Source organism: Salmo salar, chromosome ssa24, assembly GCF_905237065.1.
Source record: "Salmo salar chromosome ssa24, Ssal_v3.1, whole genome shotgun sequence".
Classification (NCBI taxonomy): domain Eukaryota; kingdom Metazoa; phylum Chordata; class Actinopteri; order Salmoniformes; family Salmonidae; genus Salmo; species Salmo salar.
This window is the reverse complement of record NC_059465.1, coordinates 48,096,121-48,108,865: the sequence shown is the minus strand read 5'-3', so window position 1 is coordinate 48,108,865 and position 12,745 is coordinate 48,096,121. Positions and strand designations below refer to the sequence as shown.

At 50.4% G+C, this 12,745-nt stretch overlaps 1 protein-coding gene across 1 annotated transcript in view; it reads right to left on the bottom strand.

Moving 5' to 3' along the window:
• LOC106585996 (threonine--tRNA ligase 1, cytoplasmic) overlaps nucleotides 1–12,745 on the bottom strand; it is a 69,153-nt gene that overhangs the window by 28,876 nt on the left and 27,532 nt on the right. Inside the window, exons 7-10 of the mRNA XM_045706835.1 lie at nucleotides 11,224–11,288; nucleotides 11,057–11,135; nucleotides 6,827–6,973; nucleotides 4,006–4,104 (exon numbers count right to left, since the gene is read on the bottom strand). Of these exons, the coding sequence (XP_045562791.1) occupies nucleotides 4,006–4,104; nucleotides 6,827–6,973; nucleotides 11,057–11,135; nucleotides 11,224–11,288 (390 nt within the window). The remainder of the gene's footprint in view (nucleotides 1–4,005; nucleotides 4,105–6,826; nucleotides 6,974–11,056; nucleotides 11,136–11,223; nucleotides 11,289–12,745) is intronic.

The window sequence follows — 12,745 nt, the reverse complement described above, 5'->3', positions numbered from 1 at the left end:
AAACAGGAAAGGGCCTTCCCCAAACTTTTGCTACATAGTTGGAAGCACAGAATCATCTAGAATGTCATTGTATGCTGTAGCATTAAGATTTTCCTTCACTGGAACTAAGGGGCCTGAACCATGAAAAACAGCCCCAGACCATAATTCCTCCTCCACCAAACTTTAAAGTTGGCACTATGCATTCGGGAAGGTAGTGTTCTCCTGGAATTTGCCAAACCCAGATTCGTCCGTCAGACTGCCAGATGGTGAAGCGTGATTCATCACTCCAGAGAACGTGTTTCCACTTCTCCAGAGTCCAATGGTGGCGAGCTTTACACCACTCCAAGCCAACGCTTGGCATTGCGCATGGTGATCTTAGGCTTGTGTGAGGCTGCTCGGCCGTGAAAACCCATTTCATGAAGCTCCCGACGAACAGTTCTTGTGCTGACGTTGCTTCTCGAAGACGTTTCCACTTCACAATAACAGCACTTCCAGTTGACTGGGGGACAGCTCTAGCAGGGCAGAACAATGACTAACTGACTTGTTGGAAAGGTGGCATCCTATGATGGTGCCACGTTGAAAGTCACTGAGCTTTTCAGTACGGGCCATTCTACTGCCAATGTTTGTCTATGGAGATTGCGTGGCTGTGTGCTCGATTTTATACAACCATCAGCAACGGGTGTGGCTGAGATAGCCGAATCCACGAATTTGAATGAGGTGTCCACAAATAGTGTATACAGTGCCTTCAGAAAGTATTCAGACCCCTTGACCTGTACCACATTGTTACAATACAGCCGTATCCTAAAATGTACTCAATTACGCTCCCCCCCAATCTACACACAATACCCCATAACGACAAAGTGAAAACAGGTTCAGAAATGTTTGCAAATACATTTTAAAAAAACACAGAAATACCTTATTTACATAAGTATTCAGACCATTTGCTATGAGACTCGAAATTGAGCTCAGGTGCATCCTGTTTCCATTGATCATCCTTGAGATGTTTCTACAACTTGACTGGAGTCCATCTGTGGTAAATTCAATTGATTGGACATGATTTGGAAAGGCACACACCTGTCTATATAAGGTCCCACAGTTGACAGTGCATGTCAGAGCAAAAACCAAGCCATTAAGTCGAAGGAATTGTCCGTAGAGCTCCGAGACAGGATTGTGTCGAGGCACAGATCTGGGGAAGGGTACCAAAAAATATCTGCAGCATTGAAGGTCCCCAAGAACACAGTGGCCTCCATCATTCTTAAATGGAAGAAGTTTAGACCCGCCAAGACTCTTCCTAGAGCTGGCCGTCCGGCCAAACTGAGCGAGAAGGACCTTGGTCAGGGATGTGACCAAGAAATCGATGCTCATTCTCACAGAGCGCTAGAGTTCCTCTGTGGAGATAGGAGAAACTTCTAGAAGGACAACCATCTCTGCAGCACTCCACCAATCAGACCTTTATGGTAGAGTGGCAGACGGAAGCCACTCCTCAGTTAAAGGCACATGACAGCCCACTTGGAGTTTTTGCCAAAAAGCACCTAAAGGACTCTCAGACCATGAGAAACAAGATTCTCTGGTCTGATGAAACCAAGATTGAACTCTTTGACCTGAATGTCAAGCGTCACGTCTGGAGGAAACCTGGCACCATCCCTACAGTGAAGCATGGTGGTGGTGACAGCATCATGCTGTGGGGATGTTTTTCAGCGTCAGGTATTGGGAGACTAGTCAGGATCGAGGGAAAGATGAACAGAGCAAAGTACTGAGATCTTTGATGTAAACCTGCTCCAGAGCGCTCAGGACCTCAGACTGGGGTGAAGGTTCACCTCCCAACAGGACAACAACCCTAAGCACACAGCCAAGACAACGCAGGAGTGGCTTTGGGACAAGTCTCTGAATGTCCTTGAGTGGCCCAGCCAGAGCCCGGACTTGAACCCAATCAAACATCTCTGGAGAGACCTGAAAATAACTGTGCAGTGATGCTCCCCATCCAACCTGACAGAGCTTGAAAGGATCTGCAGAGAAGAATGGGAGAAACTCCCCAAATACAGGTATGCCAAGCTTGTAGCGTCATACCCATGAAGACTCCAGGCTGTAATCGCTGCCAAAAGTACCGAGTAAAGGGTCTGAATATTTATGTAAATGTGATATTTCTAAAAACGTGTTTTTGCTTAGTCATTGTGGGGTATTGAAGGGTCAACACTGCAAATATTGACTCTTTGCATCAACTTCATGTAATAGGCAATAAAAGCCTATGAAATGCTCATAAGTGTCAAAGGATTTTATTGACAATTACATGAAGTTGATGCTAAGAGTCAATATTTGCAGCGTTGACCCTTGTTTTTCAAGACCTCTGCAATCCGCCCTGGCATGCTGTCAATTAACTTCTGGGCCACATCCTGACTGATGGCAGCCCATTCTTGCATAATCAATGCTTGGAGTTTGTCAGAATTTGTGGGGTTTTGTTTGTCCACCCGCCTCTTGAGGGTTGACCACAAGTTCTCAATGGGATTAAGGTCTGGGGAGTTTCCTGGCCAAGGACCCAAAATATCGATGTTTTGTTCCCCGAGCCACTTAGTTATCACTTTTGCCTTATGGCAAGGTGCTCCATCATGCTGGAAAAGGCATTGTTCGTCACCAAACTGTTCCTGGATGGTTGGGAGAAGTTGCTCTCGGGGGATGTGTTGGTACCATTCTTTATTCATGGCTGTGTTCTTAGGCAGATTGTGAGTGAGCCCACTCCCTTGGCTGAGAAGCAACCCCACACATGAATGGTCTCAGGATGCTTTACTGTTGGCATGACACAGGACTGATGGTAGCGCTCACCTTGTCTTCTCCGGACAAGCTTTTTTCCAGATGCCCCAAACAATCGGAAAGGAGATTCATCAGAGAAAATGACTTTACTTCAGTCCTCAGCAGTCCAATCTCTGTACCTTTTGCAGAATATCAGTCTGTCCCCAATGTTTTTCCTGGAGAGAAGTGGCTTCTTTGCTGCCCTTCTTGACACCAGGCCATCCTCCAAAAGTCTTTGCCTCACTGTGCATGCAGATGCACTCACACCTGTCTGTTGCCATTCCTGAGCAAGCTCTGTACTGGTGGTGCCCCGATCCCGCAGCTGAATCAACTTTAGGAGACGGTCCTTGTGCTTGCTGGACTTTCTTGGGCGCCCTGAAGCCTTCTTCACAACAATTGAACCGCTCTCCTTGAAGTTCTTGATGATCCGATAAATGGTTGATTTAGGTGCAATCTTACTGGCAGCAATATCCTTGCCTGTGAAGCCCTTTTTGTGCAAAGCAATGATGACGGCAGGTGTTTCCTTGTAGGTAGCCATGGTTGACAGAGGGAGAACAATGATTCCAAGCACCACCCTCCTTTTGAAGCTTCCAGTCTGTTATTCAAACTCAATCAGCATGACAGAGTGATCTCCAGCCTTGTCCTCGTCAACACTCACACCTGTGTTAACGAGAGAATCACCGACATGATGTCAGCTGGTCCTTTTGTGGCAGAGCTGAAATGCAGTGGAAATGTTTTTTGGGGGGGGATTTAGTTCATTTGCATGGCAAAGAGGGACTTTGGAATTAATTGCAATTCATCTAATCACTCTTCATAACATTCTGGAGTATACACAAATTGCCATCATACAAACTGAGGCAGCAGACTTAGTGAAAATTAATAATTTGTGTCATTCTCAAAATATTTGGCCACGACTGTAGACAACCGCCATAGTGCTTGTCATTTCGGCACTGAACAGAGGATTTTTATTCATGTTCAGAAAGGGCCAGTGTAAATGAATAAGCGGCCGTATCTGGCCCGCGGGCCGCCAGTTTAATAGCCCTGGTCCAAATGTACTGTTACCGCCACCTGAAAGCCTCACAGTTCTCGATATGGGGGGGGGTAGGGATATACTGCACCGAACCTATAAGGATATAATTACAGTGCTCACTCTACAGAGAGACAGGGCAGGCTATCAGACATAGAACAGACAAGAGTTTACATTCGATAGGGGTTGTCTATCTTATGGCAATGACTACTCACCCTGATAAAGTCCACCAGACTGTTGTAGATGTAGGATCCTTTAGGCAGGAAGAAACAACTGCCTGGAGACAGATCATGGAAGAAGAATAGATCCTGTTCCTGTAGGAGGGAGAGCAGAGCAGAGGAGAGAGAGAGAGAGAGCAGGGGTAGAGGAGAGCAGAGGTAGAGGAGAGAGAGAGAGCAGGGGTAGAGGAGAGAGAGAGAGCAGGGGTAGAGGAGAGAGCAGAGGTAGAGGAGAGAGCAGAGGTAGAGGAGAGAGCAGAGGTAGAGGAGAGAGAGAGAGCAGAGGAGAGCAGAGAGAGAGCGAGGAGAGAGAGAGCAGAGGAGAGAGAGAGAGCAGAGGAGAGAGAGAGAGAGGAGAGAGCAGAGGAGAGAGAGAGAGCAGAGGAGAGAGAGAGAGCAGAGGAGAGAGAGAGAGCAGAGGAGAGAGAGAGAGCAGAGGAGAGAGAGAGAGAGCAGAGGAGAGAGAGAGAGCAGAGGAGAGAGCAGAGGAGAGAGAGAGAGCAGAGGAGAGAGAGAGAGCAGAGGAGAGAGAGAGAGCAGAGGAGAGAGAGAGAGCAGAGGAGAGAGAGCAGAGAGAGAGAGAGAGAGCAGAGAGAGAGAGAGAGAGAGAGAGCGATTGTATGATCAGTGTTACCCTACAGCAGATGTTAACCAGGAGGACATCTGATCAGTCCCCCATAGCCCTCTAAAGACAGAGGACCCAGTAATGTCCTGCTGTTCTCTGACCATACTTCCACAATGTTGTTTGTAAAAACCTCGGTATAAATCACATTTGATTGATCGACTGTAGTGGAGCGGGTCGAGAGCTTCAAGCTCCTCAGTGTCCACATCACCAAGGACCTCCAAAAACCCTCAACGCAGTCGTGAAGAGGCCGGGGTAGAAAGTCATCGTAAATAAGAATTTGAATATAACTGACTTGCCTAGTTTAATAAAAGGTTAAATTGTCAAATGGTCAAAGGCTTGAGTCACCCAGACTGTTCTCTCTGCTACCACATGGCAAGCAGTACCGATGTAGCAAGTCTGGAACAAACAGGACCTTCAATAGCTTCTATCACCAAGCCTGCTAAATGGTTTGTTAAGTAATAAACCAAATAGCTACCCGGACTAGGTGCATTGACCCCTCTTTTCACCAACCCTTCACCAAACACTGTTGGTATTGTTTACCATCCATCCTGTAGTCCACCTCTACCCATCAAACGTTTAGACACCGACTCATTCAAAGCCTTTATTTTGTACTATTTTCTACATTGTAGAATAGTGGTGAAGACGTCACAACTATGAAATAACACGTATGGAATCATGTAGTAACCAAAAAAAAAAGAGTGTTAAATCAAAATACGTAAGTAGCCACCTTTTGCCAAATAACCCTTGAATTAGTAGGTGCTGACTGGTACCGTGAGCACATAGAGCACCTACCTCCTTTACCTGGTACATAGAGCACCTACCTCCTTTACCTGGTACATACAGCATCTACCTCCATTACCTGGTACCGTGAGTACATAGAGCACCTACCTCCTTTACCTGGTACATACAGCATCTACCTCCATTACCTGGTACCGTGAGCACATAGAGCACCTACCTCCTTTACCTGGTACATAGAGCACCTACCCCACTTTACCTGGTACATAGAGCACCTAACCCACTTTACCTGGTACCGTGAGTACATAGAGCACCTAACCCACTTTACCTGGTACATAGAGCACCTAACCCACTTTACCTGGTACCGTGAGCACATAGAGCACCTACCTCCATTACCTGGTACATAGAGCACCTACCCCACTTTACCTGGTACATAGAGCACCTAACCCACTTTACCTGGTACATAGAGCACCTACCCCACTTTACCTGGTACATAGAGCACCTAACCCACTTTACCTGGTACATAGAGCACCTACCCCACTTTACCTGGTACATAGAGCACCTAACCCACTTTACCTGGTACATAGAGCACCTAACCCACTTTACCTGGTAACCCCCAGTGTACATAGCCATGTTACTACCTGGTAACCCAGTGTACATAGCCATGTTACTACCTGGTAACCCCCAGTGTACATAGCCATGTTACTACCTGGTAACCCCCAGTGTACATAGCCATGTTACTACCTGGTAACCCCCAGTGTACATAGCCATGTTACTACCTGGTAACCCCCAGTGTACATAGCCATGTTACTACCTGGTAACCCCCAGTGTACATAGCCATGTTACTACCTGGTAACCCCCAGTGTACATAGCCATGTTACTACCTGGTAACCCCCAGTGTACATAGCCATGTTACTACCTGGTAACCCCCAGTGTACATAGCCATGTTACTACCTGGTAACCCCCAGTGTACATAGCCATGTTACTACCTGGTAACCCCCAGTGTACATAGCCATGTTACTACCTGGTAACCCCCAGTGTACATAGCCATGTTACTACCTGGTAACCCAGTGTATATAGCCATGTTATTGTTCCTCATTGTGTATTTATTCCTTGTGTTATCATCTTTATATTACATTATTCTCTCTACATTGTTGGGAAGGGCCTGTAAGTCAGCATTTCACTGTTAGTCTACACCTGTTGTTCATGAAGCATTTCACTGCTAGTCTACACCTGTTGTTAATGAAGCATTTCACTGCTAGTCTACACCTGTTGTTAATGAAGCATTTCACTGCTAGTCTACACCTGTTGTTCATGAAGCATTTCACTGTCCGTCTACACCTGTCGTTCATGAAGCATTTCACTGTCTGTCTACACCTGTTGTTCATGAAGCATTTCACTGCTATTCTACACCTGTTGTTCATGAAGCATGTGAGTGATTGAATAACAGTCCCGTACCCGTCCCAGTTTGCGGTGGTCCCTGTTCTTGGCCTCTTCCTGGAAGCGTTCCCACTCCTTGAGCATCTTGGGATCAGGGAAGGAAATCCCGTAGATCCTCTGAAGAGTCTCCATGTCAGCCTTTCCTTCCCAGTAGGTAGAGGAGTTCTGGAGGTTAGAAACAGGAGGAGAGGGAGAGGAGGTCTGGAGGTTAGAAACAGGAGGAGCTCTGGAGGTTAGAAACAGGAGGAGCTCTGGAGGTTAGAAACAGGAGGAGAGAGGAGGAGCTCTGGAGGTTAGAAACAGGAGGAGCTCTGGAGGTTAGAAACAGGAGGAGCTCTGGAGGTTAGAAACAGGAGGAGCTCTGGAGGTTAGAAACAGGAGGAGCTCTGGAGGTTAGAAACAGGAGGAGAGAGGAGCTCTGGAGGTTAGAAACAGGAGGAGAGAGCTCAGAAACAGGAGGAGAGAGAGGAGCTCTGGAGGTTAGAAACAGGAGGAGAGAGGAGCTCTGGAGGTTAGAAACAGGAGGAGAGAGGAGCTCTGGAGGTTAGAAACAGGAGGAGAGAGGAGTTCTGGAGGTTAGAAACAGGAGGAGAGAGGAGCTCTGGAGGTTAGAAACAGGAGGAGAGAGGAGCTCTGGAGGTTAGAAACAGGAGGAGAGGGAGGAGGTCTGGAGGTTAGAAACAGGAGGAGAGAGGAGCTCTGGAGGTTAGAAACAGGAGGAGAGAGGAGCTCTGGAGGTTAGAAACAGGAGGAGTTCTGGAGGTTAGAAACAGGAGGAGAGAGGAGCTCTGGAGGTTAGAAACAGGAGGAGAGGGAGGAGGTCTGGAGGTTAGAAACAGGAGGAGAGAGGAGCTCTGGAGGTTAGAAACAGGAGGAGAGAGGAGCTCTGGAGGTTAGAAACAGGAGGAGGTCTGGAGGTTAGAAACAGGAGGAGAGGGAGGAGGTCTGGAGGTTAGAAACAGGAGAAGAGGGAGGAGTTCTGGAGGTTAGAAACAGGAGGAGAGAGGAGCTCTGGAGGTTAGAAACAGGAGGAGAGAGGAGTTCTGGAGGTTAGAAACAGGAGGAGAGAGGAGTTCTGGAGGTTAGAAACAGGAGGAGAGAGGAGTTCTGGAGGTTAGAAACAGGAGGAGAGAGGAGCTCTGGAGGTTAGAAACAGGAGGAGAGAGGAGCTCTGGAGGTTAGAAACAGGAGGAGAGAGAGGAGCTCTGGAGGTTAGAAACAGGAGGAGAGAGGAGTTCTGGAGGTTAGAAACAGGAGGAGAGAGAGGAGCTCTGGAGGTTAGAAACAGGAGGAGAGAGGAGCATACTGGGAGTGGAATCTTCTTCAGCTCTCTCATAACTGGGAAAAGAGCTAGTTCAGGGTATTGTAAAAAGGGATATGATGTTTGTACGAGACAACTTCAAGATAGAATAGTTGAATCCTGAATAATAACGGGATGTTGGGAGTGTAAACGTGGTCAAGGAAACAGAGTGGAAGGACATTTAAAACTGGGACGACTTCAGAGAATTCAAATAGAGATCCTTCAGAAGTAAATACGAGCATCAAAACCGAGCGGAGACAAACCCCCCCCAGAAAAAAGAGCGGCGACAAACCCCAGAAAACAGAGCGGAGACAAACCCCCCAGAAAACAGAGCGGAGACAAACCCCCCAGAAAACAGAGCGCGACAAAACCCCCCCAGAAAACAGAGCGGCGACAAAACCCCCCAGAAAACAGAGCGGCGACAAACCCCCCCCAGAAAACAGAGCGGCGACAAACCCCCCAGAAAACAGAGCGGCGACAAAAACCCCCCAGAAAACAGAGCGCGACAAACCCCCCCAGAAAACAGAGCGGCGACAAACCCCAGAAAACAGAGCGGCGACAAAACCCCCCAGAAATCAGAGCGGCGACAAAACCCCCCAGAAAACAGAGCGGCGACAAAACCCCCAGAAAACAGAGCGGCGACAAAACCCCCCAGAAAACAGAGCGGCGACAAACCCCCAGAAAACAGAGCGGAGACAAACCCCCCAGAAAACAGAGCGGAGACAAACCCCCCAGAAAACAGAGCGGCGACAAAACCCCCCAGAAAACCGAGCGGCGACAAAACCCCCCAGAAAACAGAGCGCGACAAACCCCCAGAAAACAGAGCGGCGACAAACCCCCAGAAAACAGAGCGGCGACAAACCCCCAGAAAACAGAGCGGAGACAAACCCCCCCAGTAAACAGAGCGGCGACAAACCCCCAGAAAACAGAGCGGCGACAAACCCCCAGAAAACAGAGCGGCGACAAAACCCCCCAGAAAACAGAGCGGCGACAAAACCCCCCAGAAATCAGAGCGCGACAAAACCCCCCAGAAAACAGAGCGGCGACAAAACCCCCCCAGAAAACAGAGCGGCGACAAAACCCCCCAGAAAACAGAGCGGCGACAAACCCCCAGAAAACAGAGCGGCGACAAACCCCAGAAAACAGAGCGGAGACAAACCCCCCAGAAAACAGAGCGGCGACAAAACCCCCCAGAAAACCGAGCGGCGACAAAACCCCCCAGAAAACAGAGCGGCGACAAACTCCCCAGAAAACAGAGCGGCGACAAACCCCCCAGAAAACAGAGCGGCGACAAAACCCCCAGAAAACAGAGCGGAGACAAACCCCCAGAAAACAGAGCGGCGACAAACCCCCCAGAAAACAGAGCGGCGACAAAACCCCCAGAAAACAGAGCGGAGACAAACCCCCCAGAAAACAGAGCGGCGACAAACCCCCAGAAAACAGAGCGGCGACAAAACTCCCCCAGAAAACAGAGCGGCGACAAACCCCCAGAAAACAGAGCGGCGACAAACCCCCCAGAAAAACCGAGCGGCGACAAAACCCCCAGAAAACAGAGCGGCGACAAAACCCCCCAGAAAACAGAGCGCGACAAAACCCCCCAGAAAACAGAGCGCGACAAAACCCCCAGAAAACAGAGCGGCGACAAACCCCCAGAAAACAGAGCGGCGACAAACCCCCCAGAAAACAGAGCGGCGACAAACCCCCAGAAAACAGAGCGGCGACAAACCCCCCAGAAAACAGAGCGGAGACAAACCCCCCAGAAAACAGAGCGGAGACAAACCCCCCCAGAAAACAGAGCGGCGACAAACCCCCCAGAAAACAGAGCGGCGACAAACCCCCCCAGAAAACAGAGCGGCGACAAACCCCCAGAAAACAGAGCGGCGACAAAACCCCCCAGAAATCAGAGCGGCGACAAAACCCCCCAGAAAACAGAGCGGCGACAAAACCCCCCAGAAAACAGAGCGGCGACAAAACCCCCCCAGAAAACAGAGCGGCGACAAAACCCCCCAGAAAACAGAGCGGCGACAAACCCCCAGAAAACAGAGCGGCGACAAACCCCCAGAAAACAGAGCGGAGACAAACCCCCCCAGAAAACAGAGCGGCGACAAAACCCCCCAGAAAACCGAGCGGCGACAAAACCCCCCAGAAAACAGAGCGGCGACAAACCCCCAGAAAACAGAGCGGCGACAAACCCCCAGAAAACAGAGCGGCGACAAACCCCCAGAAAACAGAGCGGCGACAAACCCCCAGAAAACAGAGCGGAGACAAACCCCCCCAGAAAACAGAGCGGCGACAAACCCCCCAGAAAACAGAGCGGCGACAAACCCCAGAAAACAGAGCGGCGACAAAACCCCCCAGAAAACAGAGCGGCGACAAAACCCCCCAGAAATCAGAGCGGCGACAAAACCCCCCAGAAAACAGAGCGGCGACAAAACCCCCCAGAAAACAGAGCGGCGACAAAACCCCCCAGAAAACAGAGCGGCGACAAACCCCCAGAAAACAGAGCGGCGACAAACCCCCAGAAAACAGAGCGGAGACAAACCCCCCCAGAAAACAGAGCGGCGACAAAACCCCCCAGAAAACCGAGCGGCGACAAAACCCCCCAGAAAACAGAGCGGCGACAAACTCCCCAGAAAACAGAGCGGCGACAAACCCCCCAGAAAACAGAGCGGCGACAAAACCCCAGAAAACAGAGCGGAGACAAACCCCCAGAAAACAGAGCGGCGACAAACCCCCCAGAAAACAGAGCGGCGACAAAACCCCCAGAAAACAGAGCGGAGACAAACCCCCAGAAAACAGAGCGGCGACAAACCCCCCAGAAAACAGAGCGGCGACAAAACTCCCCCAGAAAACAGAGCGGCGACAAACCCCCCAGAAAACAGAGCGGCGACAAAACCCCCCCAGAAAACAGAGCGGAGACAAAACCAGAAGTGTGAGTGAGGCTTTACCTTGTGGATCTTCAGGGCCTTGATCTTTCCAGTGTGTCGGACATGGGGTCCTCGGCACAGGTCAATCAGCGGACCACACCTAGTCAGCACAGACAGGATAAATACACAGGGATCCTGGATCGGCCCAAACACCCATTCCATAACGACCGGGTCGGGATGCAACTCACCTGTACACTGTAGTGGTTGGAGTGGTCACCTTCTCATTCAGGATCCGGCACTTAAATTTGTTGTACTGCAGAGAGAGAGAGATGTTCAGATCAGTAGTGGAACAGCAGAAATAAATCACACCAGACAGACAGGAACACAGACAGGAACAGAGCGAGAGAGAGACACCAGAGAGAGCGAGAGAGACACCAGAGAGAGCGAGAGAGACACCAGAGAGAGCGAGAGAGACACCAGAGAGAGCGAGAGAGACACCAGAGAGAGCGAGAGAGACACCAGAGAGAGCGAGAGAGACACCAGAGAGAGCGAGAGAGACACCAGAGAGACACCAGCGAGAGAGACACCAGCGAGACACCAGAGAGACACCAGAGAGACACCAGAGAGACACCAGAGAGACACCAGAGAGACACCAGAGAGACACCAGAGAGACACCAGAGAGAGAGAGAGAGAGAGAGAGAGAGAGAGAGAGAGAGAGACCAGACAGGAACACAGAGAGCGAGCGATAGCGAGCGAGAGCGAGCGAGAGCGAGACACCAGACAGGAACAGAGCGAGAGAGAGCGAGAGAGAGCGAGAGAGAGCGAGAGAGAGCGAGAGAGAGCGAGAGAGAGCGAGAGAGAGCGAGAGAGAGCGAGAGAGAGCGAGAGAGACACCAGACAGGAACAGAGCGAGAGAGAGCGAGAGAGAGCGAGAGAGAGAGAGAGCGAGAGAGAGAGAGACACCAGACAGGAACAGAGCGAGAGAGAGCGAGAGACACCAGACAGGAACAGAGCGAGAGAGAGCGAGAGACACCAGACAGGAACAGAGCGAGAGAGAGCGAGAGACACCAGACAGGAACAGAGAGAGAGAGACACCAGACAGGAACAGAGCGAGAGAGAGCGAGAGACACCAGACAGGAACAGAGCGAGAGAGAGCGAGAGACACCAGACAGGAACAGAGAGAGAGAGACACCAGACAGGAACAGAGAGAGAGAGAGAGAGAGACACCAGACAGGAACAGAGCGAGAGAGAGCGAGAGACACCAGACAGGAACAGAGCGAGAGAGAGCGAGAGACACCAGACAGGAACAGAGCGAGAGAGAGCGAGAGACACCAGACAGGAACAGAGCGAGAGAGAGAGCGAGAGCGAGAGACCAGACAGGAACAGAGAGAGAGAGAGAGACACCAGACAGGAACACAGAGAGCGAGACACCAGACAGGAACAGAGCGAGAGAGAGAGAGAGCGAGAGAGAGCGAGCGAGAGCGAGAGAGACACCAGACAGGAACAGAGCGAGCGAGAGAGAGAGAGACACCAGACAGGAACAGAGAGAGAGAGAGAGAGAGAGCGAGAGAGAGCGAGCGAGAGCGACACCAGACAGGAACAGAGAGAGAGAGAGAGAGAGCGAGAGAGAGCGAGAGAGAGCGACACCAGACAGGAACAGAGAGAGACAGAGAGAGACAGAGCGAGAGCGAGAGCGAGAGCGAGAGACACCAGACAGGAACAGAGAGAGACAGAGAGAGACAGAGCGAGAGCGAGAGAGAGAGACACCAG